General features: G+C 40.0%; 2 protein-coding genes and 1 long non-coding RNA gene across 4 annotated transcripts in view; 1 reads left to right on the top strand and 2 right to left on the bottom strand.

The window, feature by feature from the left end:
* LOC117952440 overlaps positions 1–7,989 on the bottom strand; it is a 22,306-nt gene extending 14,317 nt beyond the window's left edge. Inside the window, exons 1-2 of the long non-coding RNA XR_004658408.1 lie at positions 7,979–7,989; positions 7,037–7,041 (exon numbers count right to left, since the gene is read on the bottom strand). This is a non-coding gene — a long non-coding RNA (uncharacterized LOC117952440). The remainder of the gene's footprint in view (positions 1–7,036; positions 7,042–7,978) is intronic.
* The window catches only part of agps (alkylglycerone phosphate synthase), a 47,381-nt gene that overhangs the window by 19,746 nt on the left and 10,607 nt on the right, over positions 1–17,028 (top strand). The window contains exons 18-21 of one of the 2 annotated variants that reach the window (XR_004658407.1): positions 1,016–1,115; positions 1,273–1,330; positions 5,397–5,862; positions 12,346–12,351. Coding sequence is in view for 1 of the 2 variants with exons in the window: in XM_034884730.1 (XP_034740621.1) it covers positions 1,016–1,115; positions 1,273–1,330; positions 5,397–5,518 (280 nt within the window). In the remaining variant the exon portion in view is untranslated. Of the gene's footprint in view, positions 1–1,015; positions 1,116–1,272; positions 1,331–5,396; positions 7,018–12,345; positions 12,352–17,028 lie in introns of those variants that run through there. The other variant, XM_034884730.1, reaches the window with a different exon arrangement.
* The window catches only part of pde11a (phosphodiesterase 11a), a 38,112-nt gene continuing 32,820 nt past the window's right edge, over positions 11,737–17,028 (bottom strand). Inside the window, exon 20 of the mRNA XM_034884729.1 lies at positions 11,737–12,882. Within this exon, the coding sequence (XP_034740620.1) occupies positions 12,661–12,882 (222 nt within the window). The 3' untranslated portion in view covers positions 11,737–12,660. The remainder of the gene's footprint in view (positions 12,883–17,028) is intronic.

Here is a 17,028-nt window from a genome sequence, read left to right as displayed (position 1 = left end):
ATACTGTGTGTGTGTATGTATTTGTGTGTATTTTTATGTTGAGTGCTCCTCTATTTGCAGCACTTAGCCCCAAGCCCATTAGATAATACTGGAGACATAAATCTTTAAAAACATGTCTCAAATATGTACTTTCAATTTACAAAGAGGCTAAGTCAGTTATTTGTTTTTTTTGCAAATTACTTACTTATTACTCAAACGGGTAAATAATGTTGTTGGAAAACACAAAAATATTGAGGTTGTGTTCCCAGTCCTAACCCTGACCCTTGGTGAGTTGGCAAAAGCCGCACAGAAGGACAATCTGACAAACAGACGGCGAGCTGGTCAAAGAGCACCAGGCTTCTGCTCGCCGATGGCGGACAGATTAGGCCTCAGCCTGATTATGCGACAGCCATTCATTTCCCGGCTGCAGTCTGTCACATGATGGATTTGTCCATTTAACCTCTAGAGCAGTCAGTGTGCCAGGTGATGGGCCATGTCAAATGAACAAGGGATCTGCACCCTGCTCCTCCACAGGGAACAAGGCCAGAGAGAGAGAGAGAGAGAGAACATGCAAACTGGAGAAGCATTTCATTCTCAACAAACTTTCTTATTTTTTTTTTTCTTCACACAATTGAAGAATTCAAGCTGCCTTTTATCTAGAAGCAGTCACACGAGCTGTGCTGATATTATTATACATATATTTAGCTGTTGCCTACAGCACAAATGTGGCTCAGATGATCCAGTAAAAGCATTTGATGGCCATGCAATGTCTGATAATGTATGTTATTAAAAGTGACAGTACTTTCACGTAGCCACCGCTTTCTGGAAAGCATGAATGGAATTGAGGTCAGGGGTTCACCAAGGCACAGCAAAACCTCCTAATTTGTCTTCCAATTATGAAGGAAAGAATGCATTTATTTTATGAAAATGGAGCGCCTTGACCAAACACCACTCTTTGTATTGATGTGAATTGGAGTTCAGGTGCTGATGTGTCTTTGTGTGTGTGTGTGTGTGTGTGTGTGTGTGTGTTTTACAGGGTGACACAGACATACGACGCTGGTGCCTGTGTCTACTTTTACTTTGCCTTTAACTACAGGGGACTCAGTGATCCAGTGCATGTGTATGAACAAGTTGAGGTATGACCAGTTTCATTTTTATCAACATGGCAAGGTCCTGTACTTTCATAACTATATCTGATGTGATGATATGTTAAATCCCCAGCACCCTAGATTGTAAGTGTCCGAATATAGTCTCATATAATATTAATGATGGTTTCATTTTTTCATTTTCCAGCATGCAGCTAGAGAGGAGATCCTTGCCAATGGAGGGAGCTTGTCACATCACCATGGAGGTACTACAACCGGAAAAATACACACTAAAATATTGGGTCTGTTTTTGCAAACATGTACAAAACAGATGCAAATGATTCACACGTAAAACAATGAATAAGCAGAATTTTTGCACCTTCTCCTTTTGAGTTTAATTTATGAACAGAGCACTTGGAACCAAAGGCAGGGTGGCGAGCTTTTCTAGCATGCTGCTCCATGCTAGCCTGCAGGTTGCCAGTTGCACTATAAATGTGCATTTGGTCGGAGGTCTTTCATCGCTTCCTTCATGTGTCCAAAATATGTTCCTGCGGCTCAGACGAATGACTCTGACTCTGCGATTTGTTCATTTCAGCAGTGACCAAATGAAGCGTGAGCAAGGGAGGGTGGCGAAACAACTCTCTGGGCCCCATCAGGGCTAACCGAAATGGCTGCCTTATCTATATTGCCATCCGCCTCGCTGTTTTCATACATCACTTTGGGCTATTCATCACACCTGTCAAAAACAGTATGCAGTGAATCAGCTGCGATATTAAATCACAATTTTTCCTGAGTGCGGGGACGGGTTCAAAATTAAAAGATTGCTAATAAAAAAGGAGGCGGCAGGCAGGGGTAAATGATGCCGCCGTTATCACTGGCTGTATACTGACCTCCAAACGGTGGCCCAGCCACCCCGAGCAGCACAGGGAGGTGATGGGGGAGGGGGAAGGGGGGGAGGAGAGGAGGGGATATTGATGCAGCTCCCACATGCGAGGCCGACTCTGTAATTGTGATTAATAACAGCGGGGCTCGCTATCTGAGCACAGACAGACCGGTTTGTCTGCCCACAATCAGTGCTTGACAAATGGAGCTAGTTTCACTGTTTTTTTTTTTTTGTATCAAACAAAACAGATGTAGTCAAGGATGGTGAGGTGGGAGGGCAGCAGAGGAAATATACATTTCCATGGCCCTGTATTTACAGCAGGTCAGTGTTTGCTGCGTGGGCGTAGGTAAAGGAATCTGGGCGTGTAGAGTGCTGTGTCTCTTTCTTTGAAGGACATAATACTCAGCTAACACCACTATGTGTTGACTGCTGTCCATCACAAAAACACTGACAATTTTGACTTTATTTAACCTTAATCACTTGAAAGAAAGATGTTGGATTATTGGCTGGTTCTGAAAGCCAGAATGTTGGGAGAAATGTCCTCTTTAACTAGGTCACCAGTGTCGCAGCGGTGAAGAGTTGTTGAACATCCATCACCAGGAGAGCCATCCATCCATCAGCCAATTCTCGGGCTCGGCCATATCACAGAAAGGCAGGGCTTCTACCTTACCCTGTCTTTAATGCCCTGACCCCCATTTGTCACAGAAGCTCTGGGAGAGCGAGAGCGTGTTGAGGGGTTGAGGCTCAGCATGGCCACTACAGTCTCCTATGTAGGAGGGCCACCCCGGGGTGCCCGGCATCATCGCCTTGCCTTATGGATCTGCGAAGCTCCAATCTCGCTTACTTTGCCAAACTGACCTCCACACAGGTTACTGCACTAGGAATCAGAAAAATTACCGGATTCAGTGAAGTTCCCACCTTGCTTTTCACACTGCGCATCCCCAGGCTTTTCCACACAAGAGAAATGTGGCACTTTTTAAAAAGAAATCTGTCATTTCTGAAATAACTACCTGCTCTTCTTTGCATGTCTCAGCTGCACAGACCTAGCCTGGTGAGATTGATTGCAATAGCAGGCAAAAAAGAGAGAATATGACAAGATAGATGTGTAAATTATCACAGTGATGGAGGCAATGATGCAGTCCCAGCACCTTCTGTTTTCTCTCCTTTTCTAGAGAAGGGGGAGGGATGGAGGAGGAAAGACTGAAAAGAATGAGGTTGTGGAGAGCAGGGTACTCTTTTAGTTATTGGTAAGCAGCTGATTGGTCCCTCTGTCACCATCTGGAGGTTTGTGTGGTATCAGAGTCCCTGTTGACCCTGCGTCTGCCCTGTTTTGTCAGGAGATGGGCCTCACTAGCCTCATGGCTGATCCCCATCTGGGTTTCCTGGCTTGACTCTCATAACAGGCGGCCCCTTCCCTCAACATGTCCTATTAACACTGGAGCTCCCCTGCTAGTGTTGCAAAGAGAGGCGTGTGAACACACCCGTTATACACCTTCCTTTTTTTAGGCCTCCCTATCTTATCTCAAGTGATAACACTGCTGGTTTCAAGCGTTTGCTCAGCGAGCAGCACCTGTTTCAAGCTGCTCTGTTCTCAAATGTATCTTTTAGAGTTTTGGAATATAGATATTGTGTGTTTCTTTCAAGTTAACAATACTTCTATAAGTTAAGGTTCTCACAAGGCCTTACCAAAGCGCTTTACCCAGTTATAAATAGACATATTTAAAGTTAGCATTTTCGTTAGCATGTATCTTTGTATGAAGTCAACGTAAAGTATATTAATTAAGGCCCTTTTGATAATGACTATTTATTGTTTTTAAACTGATTTTCTCTCTGAGTTGTTGAGTCTCCAGATGCTGCTGGAGTGTTCTAATGAACTAGTGGTAAAAGGTGCAGACTGCGTCAGATGTTGTCCGCAGGTCAACTCAGGCTGGCAACTGAAGCTGCAACTGTTAACAGTATCAATTATTTTATAATCACTATAAAGATATTCCAAAAAATGTGTCATCACAATTTCCTAGAGCCCCAAAAAAGATATTCAACTTACACTGATATAAAACAGAGAAGTGCAGCAAATCCTCACATGTAAAAAAAAAAAAAAGAAAGAAAAAAAACTTGAACCAGAGACTTTTTTTAATTGAAAATTCTCTTTGTTTAAATATATTTTCTCTCGAATTATTGAGAAATCATAATCAATAATAATCAATTTGACTATGCTAGGCATGGCATGATTAACCTTTTAAAGACAGGGCAAAAAAATGTGCTATTGGATGTGTTAAATGTACTTTGTTTAGGAATATGTAACATAATACTGCGGGCCCACCTTAGTTGATACACCTTAATGGTTCAACAACCTTAACAAATGAGCAATTAAATAAATGACCAAAGACCAAATGACACACAATGAGTCTGGGGCTTTATTGGTTACTGGGCACTAGCCCCCTTTACTTGGTCACAATTTTTGTTGGATGTTATTCCCCTGCCTCTACTAAATCAATTATAAAATACAGCAAAATTCCAAAACAAATCTATAAAAAAAGATGTATTTAAATTCTCAGCCGCTATGGATAATGTGAAAGCTCAAAATTGTTCCTCATTGTACAGATTGTGGCTGAGTTCACACATGGTTAAAGAAGAAGAAAAATCTAAGTTTCTATATTATTTGAAGTTCTCTAACAATAGTTTGGCTCTCCAGCAAGGTTTTTTCAGTCCTCCGCAGTCACCAGATCCCTTGCTGGCGCCAGACTCTCTACTAAGAACCTATCGGGCACAGACGGCATGGAGTATGTCAGACTGGACAGCTGGTGAAGCAATGGGCACACTCACTAGGCCTGGTGCCACACCCTCCCTCACTCCTCAGGTTGGGGGTTCGGAGAAGGAGAAGTGAGGGTGAAGAGTGGCTGCGAGCCAAAGTCCTGCTGACAGAGGACCATTGTGTGGTGCGCCGCCGTTGGTTTTGGCACCCTGTTGGTGATCAGGCCAGTGTCGGAGGGCGCGGAGCAGCGTTCAGGACAAGCAAGCACAACACCCCTCGCAGGTCAGCTGGAGGAGCTTGTGTGCACAATGAGACAGAAACACACACACAGACAAACGCTCCAGCAACTCTGAAGGGAGGGAAACAGAGGGGAGTGGTGGCTCAAAGAGCGAGGGAGCCGGGGACGGCCCGCTACAGCCGCCAGCCGGCCCCTCCTCTGGGAACACACAGAGCCTAATGAGTTTGATAGTCTGCTGAGCTCCATAAATCATGCCATGCAAAACATTTCTCCTCTCTGAATAAAAGCATTTATCACCCTCTGTTTATTCACTCACTCTCACAAGATTGATTGGCTCCCAGCAGCCCGCTGAGCAATCAGCCGTGCCGATTCCTCTATTTCTCCCCTTCGGTCCTCTTCCTTGAGTTTGTTTATTTATTTATTTATTTATTTATTTATTTTCTCTCCTCTGTCATTCAGTGGGGAAACTTCGGAAGGAGTGGATGAGAGAGACGATCTCGGATGTTGGCTTGGGGATGCTTAAGTCTGTCAAGAACTACGTGGACCCCAAAAACATCTTCGGCAACAGGAACCTCATCTAATTTCCAGCTCACCTTAATCTCACTTTTTTCTAAAAAGCACCTTGTGCATTTTGGATTGATAGATACTAAATGTGAATTGAAAATGGACAGCAATGTTGTTTTTTCCATCAAAGTATCATTCGGTGCCATCTATTCATTTACCCAAACCTTTTCTTTTACATTAATTTGCACTTAATATGCTGTAACAATCATTGTCACTCACAGTGAAGCTCATATTTGCTGTTGTTGGAGCTGCAGCCATGATGCGACCAGATATAATGCAACAACATCTTGATTTTTGTCATATTTTCTTATGTTTAACCATTTCTTGAATATCCTTGCCAACATGGTTAATTCATCGGTTTGTTTTCACTTTCCTCTTGTGTATGTGTCGGGGGCACTTCTTTAGGGGTTAGTTCTAGATGAATGCGCTATCTGAAGCTCTGTGCCTTTCTAAAGTTAATGTCTGCCTTCCTCCTCTCCTACTAAACACTCTGCTGGTGTACAGTGAGTCCCTTTGTGAAGAGATATGAACTGGACATGATGTTTCCTCTGTCTTCATCCTGCACTTGCCCTCATGCCTGTTGTACTGACCTATTGCCATAAGAGACTTTTTCTGGACTGACTGACTGTGTGCGTGTGTGCCTCTGCCCCACCAAATTTTAACAAGATCCCCCCCCCTCCTAGTAGTACAGTCTGATTATAAAGAGAGATATTGTGTGTTTAGTTTTTTGTACTGAAAGTGTTTACCTTACATGGTTTGTTACTAAGAAAGTAAAGTGTTGGGTTTGCACATTGCATTTTTTTCAATCACGCCTGCTTCAATGTAACCGCGCTCGCATTGTAAGACCTATGGATCCCGGTGCTCACGTCGTACCAAAGACTCAACACATCAGATCATGGAAACATACCGTGAACATATGTTTGACAATGTGACCTTCACACCCATTTACTTACTTTGTGCACAGCTAAACTATATTTTTGAATCAACATATGCAAAGATAACCCTTCTGAGAGCTGTAAAATATAGACATTTGTTACTGCTATGTGCTAAAACTTTCTACATCATGTTTCCTACGTTAAAGACACTGTATTGAATTATTTCTGCTTTATAGAATTTTTTTTCCTGAAAGTTTCCCTTGTTATCTGTAGTGTGTAAAGGTTTTTTAGAACCGATACTGTAATGTACTACAATGTAATATCAGTTGTGTTCCATTGTCACCATTGGTTTTGAAGCAAAGTAAAACTTTAAGAGAGCTGTTTGCTGATGAAGCTTGCCTTTTTTACCTAATGTGTGGTTGAGATTTTCCTCGACCACCTTGTCCTTTTTTAATTCATATTTCCCCACACATAAAAGGACTTAGTAGGACCTCATCATGTGACATTTTACCTCGGTGTCAAAAATGTGCGAGAGATTTTGAACGTTATGGATGTACCTTATTTTGTTATTTTCCACTTCTCTTAACAACGTAACATCTGACTACATTGTGTCTGTTTGTGCAATAAATTGAACTAAAAAATCTCATTTGTTGGATGTACTGTATCTTTCAGCAATATACAACACTGTTCAGAGAGCAATATAATCCTTCCCTCTCTTATACATCATTTCCAATTCAGCTCTTCAGTAATAGCTTTTATTGTCAGACTGTGCAAAGAGGGTCAGTGGGAATCTGACAGCAGGTTTTGTTGGACCTGCGCCACACTAAGCTCAAAGTAATACAGCACAGAGGAGTTCAACACAGTGTCTTTTGCTTATGACTGGAAGATCATTTTTTTTAAACACAGGCTCATTTGGGAGTCATCTTCACCCACACAACCACCCACACACTGCTTACTGTCGTCACTGCCACCTATCAACAGCCATAGAGCTCAGCCTTGGACAATGAAGTGCATTGCAGTTATCCCACTCCTCACACTAGCTTAATAAAGAGGACTGTGAACAAATGCAGGAGATATACGTATTACATCGACATCTTTGATATAACACTGTAGTCTTTGGAATTGTAATATTGAATACAGATTAATGTATGTGCACCCAATTCCTATTTTCTTGTTTTACCTTTCTAACGTGGCTGCATCATTCTAATATCCTTTCAATGAATTGTGTGTAGACCTTCAGGATTTCATTGATACATTTTATGTGTACAGATGCATTTCTCCACATGAGGTCAGCATTGCACTGGAAAAAATACTGTAGGCTACGTAGGCCTACTGAAAGAGACGGTTTAGAAAATAGGTTCTTTGGGACTGAATGGCAAATGCAGTGGTGGAGGAAGTATTCAGGTCAAGTACTATGTTGCTACGTAGCAATACTGCAATATAGAAATACGACATAGTTTGCAGGGCTGAAAGTGAGTTTTGTGTATAGTCATTAGAGTTGGCTATAATCAATAAAAAAAACTAATAAATCAGTACTTGCACTTCTGTCTTAAGGGTTGTACTTTGACACATTTATTGGGCCTTTTTAGGCCTTTATTTGACAGGACAGCTGAAGACATGAAAGGGGAGATAGTCATGCAGCAAAGGGCTGCACGTCGGAGTCGAATCCGGGCCCGATGCGTCGAGGAGTTAACCTACCTCTCTCTCTCTCTCTCTCTCTCTCTCGCTCTCTACATATATATATATATATATATATATATATCTTTGTAACTTGATATATATATATATATATATATATATATATATATATATATATATATATATATATATATATATAAAGTTACAGAGTAAGAACAAAGTCACGTGGAAAAGCCCTGATAAACTGCTTGAGAATTTAGCAGAAGAAAGATGATTAATCAACAGCTACAGCAGAGAAGAAGCTGCAGGTGTGTATGCGTCCGCAGGAGGGCAATATACGTAAAACACACGATAAACGTCTACGTTTACGGGCCGCATTAGTGGGTGGGTGTGCAGTTGGACCGGGGGCCTGACCCCAGTGAGCAGCTAGGTGACCTAAATCGATTAAAGGCACCCAAGATGTGGGAACACCGAGGTAATGGCCAAGTCAAGCTAACATGCTAAATGCTAACATGTTCCTGGACTTCCAGCGGTGACTTCTGTTTTCACTGCGGAACTTTTACCGTCCGTGAGGCGTGTGAGGCCTTTCTGCTGTTTGTGAGTGCAGATTTAAGCATAATTTAGCTCCAAATGTTTGAAAACCTTCAGGAGCGCAGTGGGACCAGGCAGGCTGAGTGGACTGGTTAAACTGGTACCAGACAGGCTGAGTGGCCTGGCTTTATAATGCATTGAGAATGAAAGTGCAAGGAAGTTGAACCGAGTGGAGAATTTTGAGGTGCTCCAGACTCACAAATGACATCCGGACAGGTTAGTACAACAACAACAACAAAAAAAACAATTCATAGTTGTTATCGTTGTAACTTCCTGTATATGAGAGCAACCGCTGTGTTGCCTAGTAACTATAGCATTGTGTTTGCATCTCTGTTTTCGTTTAACTGTGTGTATGTGTGTGCGTGTGTATGTGTGTGTGGGTGTGTTCGTGTGTGTGTGTATATGTGTGCGTGTGTGTGTGTGTTTGTGGCTGCTCTGGAATTTATATTGTGGCATGATCTCTGTGCTCAGATGTTGTTCACTTTTGTATGTTTTTGACAGTTAATGCAATTTATTTTGTAGCCCGAAGATGTTATTTATATTATAGTAGCCTGGTGTATCATCATATAACTTAAAAAAAAGTACCAGTAACGTTTACTCAGTATTTTAATTGACATAATGTACTTTTTACTTTGATCTAAGTAACTAAGTCTACATTTTTACACAATTATGTTTGCTTTTACTTGAATATTGTTTTTAAAGTAACAGTACTTTTACTTACTTACCTTTACTTATAATATTCTGGTTCTCATTTCATCCCTGGTAGATGGTCGAGGTGAAGCTACTTTCATCAGTTTAATATACTGTTGGGTAGTTTAATCCATAACAATACATCACATATTATAAGATCCATCATTTGTTTTAAAATCCATTTTTGATATAACCAACGGTAACACAAAAAGGTACACAAAAAAATGTAATTACTGTTTTGGAAAGAGTAACGGATGATTAGTTACCCTTTTTCAAAAGGTAGTTACCCTTTTCCAGAAGGGTAGTTACTTTTTTTCAAAAGGGTAGATACTCTTTTTCAAAAGGTAACTAATCATTTGTTACCCTTCTGAAAAAGGGAAACTACCCTTTCGAAAAAGGGTAACAAATCGATTGTTAGCCTTTCAAGAACAGTAACTACCCTTTTCTTGTGTACCTTATTGTAAAGTGTTTCCGTATCTCAAATACTTGTGCAAATGTACTTTTGCGGCGGAAAAAAACCCTGAACACAAATAGCAGCAAATTTTTATTCAAACTGTGAACAGAAACATTGCACATTTGCCTTTTCATGCCTTAGTTGTCTTTCAGTTTAGCCAGCTGTAAATAAATCAAGAGCCCAACTGGGAGAGGAAAGAAGAAATACAAGAAGCATGTTACATTGCAAAAAAGACAAAGTAGAAGTTTGGCCACATTTGAAGGCCTAATAGAAAAATAGAACAGAGATATATCATAAGTCACGTAACATGATGCAATATAATTTAAATCATGCATTTCCGATGATATGATGGGTTTGCTGATAAAGGTCAAAGTACAAGGTATTTGTTGGCTCACATGTTTGCTACATCCTTAGTAAGTGGTTGAATTTAATACTGCATAAAACATGCAATTCAAAATGTTTCTGGTCAACTTCAATTTAGCTCTTCAACTAAAATACAGTAGAGCACACAGATCCATGCCACACAATGTGCACAGTCACGTTTTAAACTCCAATTAACAAAGCTACAACACAATTCATAAGGCATATCCCCACCCAGAAATAATAATTATAATAATAATAATTTCAAAAATAATAACTTTTGACTACATGGGCACTTCAGTATACAAGTTTCATTGTCTCAGTCTTCTTTTGAAGATTATAAAAGCTGTTTAAGTTTGTGAGGACAGAAGTCAGATTAAAGCAAAAGTCAGACATTTTAGGAAATGCACTTATTTACTCTCTGGCGGCAAGTTAGATATTATATAAAGCTACTGGTTAGCTTAGCAAAACGACCATAAATCGAGGGAAACACAGTTAGCCTTGCTTTGACCAAACGTAACCAATCTACCTAGCAGCACAACTAAAGCTCTCAAATTAACATTTTATGTGATTTTTTACTTTGTACAAAAACCAAAGAGTAAAAAATTACAATTTGTTGTTTTACTAGGGGGTAATGGCTCAGACAAGTTGCCTGACAACCAGGGGCGGCTACAGAAAGTGTCCTGGCCAAGAAATAGTCCGATTTCTGTAACCGGACATTCACACAGCCGCCGACTTGAGCGTCTAAAGTTACCGGAAGTTATTCATTTTCAATGAAAGCCGGCTTCTCTCAGCTGCAAGGAGCAGCAAATCTGTCGGCGTTGCGTTTTGAGCGTGTTGAGCGTCAATCAGAGAGTTGAAATTTTGCAACTTTATGGTAATGAGCTATGACGCGGTTCAGCGGCAGTCAGCGGCTAACGCGCTGGTTGATCCCGGAGAAACATACGATGTAAACTTTCGTTCCTACCAAAACATTCATTCTGAGGACAAGCTCATAATCGCCGTTGCTGGGTACCTATTGTTTATAATATAACGTTGTTTGTACTTAGGGACCAGTTAACATTACCTGCTGGCCACATCGTCTCTAATGGTCCGCTTATAGTGAAGTCCTGCACGGGTCAATAGGTTTAGTTTGGCGGCTGCTCGCTCTGCCTGCACGCCGCTACCGCTCAGCGGCTAACGAGCGAGCTAACAGACCCCGCTGCGACTACTTAACAGTACAACTTCTGTCATTATATATGTTAAAAGGTTTGTATTGTCAGTGTATTGCTGGCTGGCTGCATGTGTTTCTCCCGGTCAAACAGAGAACGCCGCCACATCAGAGCGGCAACGCGTCAAAAAGCTTCCCGTAATTTTGGACAAGTGTCCTTGGCTTTTTTGCAACTCAAGTCGGTGGCGGTGTGTAGTACGGTAAATGAAAAGGTGCTGGCAGGTGGATTTTGTTCAGGAGACAGGTTTGCTGTTTCCCTCTGTTTATAGTCTTTGTGGTAAGCTAACTGTTGGCTGGCTGTAGCTTTATCTAGGAGACAGATATGAGTGTGGTCTCATCATGTAATGCAGTGTATTTCTTAAAATATCAAAACTATTCTTTTCAAAGTAGTTTAGTAAGTTTGTATGCAATTTAACATTATTTTATGTCTGTCAATGTTAAATCAGTAGATGAAATCTTTGCAGAAATTAATGTGATAGTAGAATAACTTCATCAAGGCACATTGTGTGTGTTTGTGGTGTGACAATTGAAACCCTGCATTTATAAAATTGGGCAAAATAGATTTCTATATGAATACAATAATAGTAATGCTGTGTGGCTAACATGGGGTCAAGACATAACTACAGTCATTGGTCTTTATAAATTATGACAAAAATACGTCATGGTTCAACTTGGATTTCCATACTAGCTAAGAACCTTGATGAGGAGGTCATGCATTTTTCATTAGGATCTTAAAACAAGGCACAGGAAGGGAGGGAACAGAACACTCAATTTGCCTTGCAAGCCCTGTCAAGGGTCCTGCTGTTCCTGAACATCCTTATCTTTATGAAATTCTACAGCCACATTGCAATCCAGAGCTTACATGTTCTTAAACAGCACTTGTAAATAAATTAATAGCCTATTTACAGATTTACAAAAAATACCCTTTCCCCGACAAAATGCAAGCAACGAGGAGGTACCAAGAGCAAAACAAACCACAGCAGAGACAAACATTCCTCTCCAATATCTGTGCAATGCCCAGAACAGTTACTTGTTGACATGTCAACACAGTGGTTTGAGCTTCTTTTCTGACGTGCTGTCATCAGCTGATTTGTAGCTGCATTGATAAGCTTGCCAAACACAACTTGGTCGGCCTGCAGCACAGGAAGGCTGAAGAGAGCCAAAAAACCTCCATGATAGCGCCGTACTCAAGTTTAAAGCTCATCTCTAGCAGCAAAAGCGAAGAGGAGCAGAGCCCAAGAACCTCTGCATGCACTGCACAGCCTCTGTTGCAGGCTGCATTTAAGAGGAAGTAAGCCTAAGAGACAAGCTCAGAGAAGGCGTCAGAAGCTAACTAACAGGTTAAGATGGTGGGCCGTCAGCATTGCCGCTGCAGCAGGGTGTGCTGCCTGTTTTGGCCACACTGCAGCCACTTGTTTCTGTACTGTCTCCACTGCAGGGGCTCAAAGGTGCAGAAACACTCTGGACACACTGTCTTTTCCTGTTCAGTTCCTCCCAATTGGCCCTGTTAACTTTGATCATGTCAACCATTGGCTGAAGTTTGGGATTCAACTTGACAAGAGTCTAGAGGGAGAGAGAGAAAGGGGAGGAAGATAAGAATACTCGATCAGCACGAGAAGCAGAGGCCCCAGTGTGTGCCCTGTCATTTGTACCATTACATTCAAGTCACGGAGCCATTTGTTTTTCTTAAAAATAAATATTATGTAATATTTTGAAAGAACCTACAGGCAAGCTAGCAGCTCTCTGAGGCTGTATGTAGGTATAGTGGGGCTTTGAGCTAAATCCTAACATCAGCATGCTAACTTGCTCACAATGATAATGTTAAAGGTCCCTTGGCATAAAAATTTCCCTTTATGAGTTTTATGAGTTTTTTTTTTTTTTACCTTAATATGCATTCCCTCAGCCTGCCTATGGTCCCCCAGTGGCTAGAAATGGCAATAAGTATAAAGCAAGCCCTGGGTATCCTGCTCTGCCTTTGAGCACAATTTGAAAAACAGGGTTAAACATCTTCGTTATCGTGCGGCAAATGTTTTCATCCAGATGGTTAGAAGAGATACACATTCAGAATAATTACTTTTGTTAAAATCGCCTTTTGTGTTTTTTCAAATATCGCCAGGTATTTTTTTTCCTGAAAACTGAATGCTTAGCTCTGTGACTAGAATGTAGTGATAAAACATGAGACTGAGGCTAGAAAAGTGGCACTTGATTCATCAAATGCACTACAAATCAAATGAAACAACACAGAGAACATACAGCATAGCCTGATAGTTTACAGCAATGAAATATTTGTTCTTTAGTGATTACACATGTATGTCTGAGATAAGTCGTCTTTGTCATTGGTCAGTGTTGAACTGTAAGTGGCAACTTAGTCAAAGCTGTCATCCACCATTTTAATAAATTACTAATGTTTTTATTTTTTTTATTTTAAAACACACTGCACACTGGCAGGGAGAAGGATTACTAAACTGCAGTTTCTCTTCTTGAGCACTCATAAAAATCTGCTCACACCTTAGGAACAGAAAATGTTAGTGGTTTTGAAACTTAACTTTTTCAAACTGCCCATGGGTCCCACATACCAAAACATTACACACACACACATGTGTATATACAGTGTATATTTATGTGTATATACAGTGTGTAAATATACAGTGTATGTGTATATACAGTGTGTATACATAATTTATGTCTATATTTATATAAAATTGGGAAGCCATTGTAATGAATAAAATAAATAGGTACGTATTAGGGATTGTGTATTGTTTGGGATTTCAAATGTGTTGTTACACTTTGAGAAATCACATGGCCAGGTTAGCTCAGTTGGTAGAGCAGGCGCACATCCAGCCCTTTGCCGCATTTGATTCCTCCCTTTGATGTCTTTATCTGTCTTATGGAAGTAAAGGCCTAAAATGCCCCAAAAATCTTTAAAAATAAATCTTTAAAATAAATAACTAAATAAATAAACACTTGGAGAAACACAATTAATCACAGCTGCCAATTAATGAACTTTAATTGCAATTATATTCAGAAAGTGAATTTAGTAATTAATACAAACAATTTAGCTACTTGTGTGGGTGCTTGACCAGAACAAAGCCCGAGGACACGTGCTCTCCCTCACAGCTGTTGCCTGGCTCTGACTCACGGAAAAAAAACGTGCGTAAAATAAAAAACACTGCATAAACTCCGCTACCGTGTGTTTATTAAAATATAGGTACATCTACATGTTAGCCTTAGAGATTGCAATATATGCCTAAATATTAATATTAGGAGAATACATATGTCAAAGATGTACAAATTAAATAAACTTCACCTGGAGTCCGATACGGCAACACTGTTGACCGCATCAGGGATCTCTTTCTATAATGCATTCTTCCTACAGTCTAACACCAGTTTTTAGGTTGCCAAAAAGGACACACGTTCCTGCAAATTAAACTGAGATGTCAGGGATCAATCTCCACCTCTGAAAAAATGCAGATTCTGTCTGGCCATGTTGTAAATAGTAGGGGCAAGGCCTCAAAACCGATAATTTATTGGGTCACGATAATTAAATTCCGATTGTTTCCTGCCGCTGCATTTATCAATGCACGATCATTCTTACGCTCTGATTGGTGTGATACAAACGTTTCATGAAAATAATAAAGAACCAAACAACATTAGTTAGAATGCTGTGGAACAGCATTTCCATAAATATCGATATCCATTTTTGTCCTTTGAGATACAATCAATGCCTGTTCATGGAATCGGACTGTTTTTGTGTTTTTGCACACATCTGGTTTTATAGGTGTGTGTACTGTATTGTAATGTAGAGCTGAAACATTTAGCTGATGATCAAATCATTATTAAAGTCTTTATTCAAGCAAAGAGGACAAACATTTACTGGTTCCAGTGTCTTAAACACTGGAGTATTTTCTGCCTTTTTTGTCTTATTTTGTTACAAATTAGTTATTTTAGGCTTTTGGTGTGTTGATTGGACAAAACAAGCTATTTGAAGACATCAGCTTTGGCATTTTTCACTATTCTTAAAAATGTCTTATGGTATACAGTATACATCATATGATATAAATTATATTCAACTTTATTCTCATTGCACACACAGGGAGTACAAGTAATAAGAGAACAAAAAGCAGTTTAGCATCTGGGGCAGAGCAGCGCACAGCCATGATTAGATATGAATATGTTAAGATATGGACAGTGTGACCAGTGTGATATAATGCTGTATTTATGTGTTGGAAACTGAATTTCAGATTTTTGTCTTAGAGTAGACAATTGGACACCAATTATGTAATTTAACAGTCCAATAACAACAAAATTATAGAATATTGTATTTTATAATTCACAATAAGTCTGTGTTACATGTTATGTGACCAGAAGGTCACAAGCCTGTGAAAGAGATTTTTAATCTCAGTGGGGCCCTTCTCTAGGTAGAAAAATATATCTGATAAACTAAACGATTACTTGAGATGAAATTATCTTTAGGCTAACTGTTAATGAAAATAATATCACACTGTGATGGCATGTGGCCTACAGACAGCTGATGTCTTATTCTTATATGGATTTGTCTCATTTGCGGGTTAAAAAAAGATATTTTTCTAAAGGAGAACAATTTTCCCTCTTTCTCTTTTGTATGTGTTGGACATTGTCATTGGTTTGCGCATGCATCATTATTACACTGAGGTAGACTCAGAAGAAGAATAAGTGAGAGAGAGTCTGTCACATGGAGTGTGTAAAGAGGGAAGGTTATATAATGGGGGATTAATATTCCACACAGTAGCGAGCCCCAACCAGGAGAAGATCAGCAAGATCAAGAATGAGATCTCTTCCGCCCACGGACATTAACCCCGCCGCCTCTGAACTTCCTCTTGTTCTCCCCCTTGCAAGTGTAATTGGCAGCAGCATTATCGCGAGCTCCATATCTGCATTCTCCAAACATAGCCTTTAACATGAGACGACATGAAGATAAACCCCCCACGCAGATAACATACACCGCTTTGATGCTTTACACTGCACAGACTGTAACAATGGTAAAAGCATAGCTCTGCACAGATAAGTCTACTCCTGGGATAATTCAATAGATTTGATGAATGTTCTCTTGTTTGTTTTCTACTCGTATTGACTAAGATTAATGTGTTTAATATGATGGTACATTGTAAAAAGACTATTGTAGATTTGACAGTAACTTACTGGCAGCAGGATGCCAGTAATTCACAGTAGTACATATTACTGTATATGAATTTACAGTACTTATTTATCACTGTATCATCATTTACAGTAGTACCCTATTACTGTAAATTAAGTTACAGTACTTATTTACTACTGTATCATCATTTACAGTAGTACACTATTACTGAATATGAATACACTACTTATTCATAATATTGTATCTTCATTTACAATACGTATTGTTTATTATATTAGCATTCACAGTACCCAGACTAGTACCACATGTTGGCTTTATAGGATTAATGTCAGCTATAAAAACGACACTCCAAAAAAACTCACTCACATTCACTCGTGGGCCGCTATGGTTAATTACGTCTCATGCATTCTGGGTAGCGACGTGTATTGGTTGTACCAGCTAGGTTTATTGTTTTTCCAACGTACCGGCTAAGTTTTGACAGTTTAGTAACAGCGAGAGGAACACGTCTGCCGTTCAGCCTTTTCATAGGCTTAAAACAGGACAATAACATGAAAATGAAGACTATCCATAGACAG

Source organism: Etheostoma cragini, chromosome 11 (assembly GCF_013103735.1).
Source record: "Etheostoma cragini isolate CJK2018 chromosome 11, CSU_Ecrag_1.0, whole genome shotgun sequence".
Lineage (NCBI taxonomy): Eukaryota > Metazoa > Chordata > Actinopteri > Perciformes > Percidae > Etheostoma > Etheostoma cragini.
This window is presented reverse-complemented; position numbering and strand designations above follow the sequence as displayed.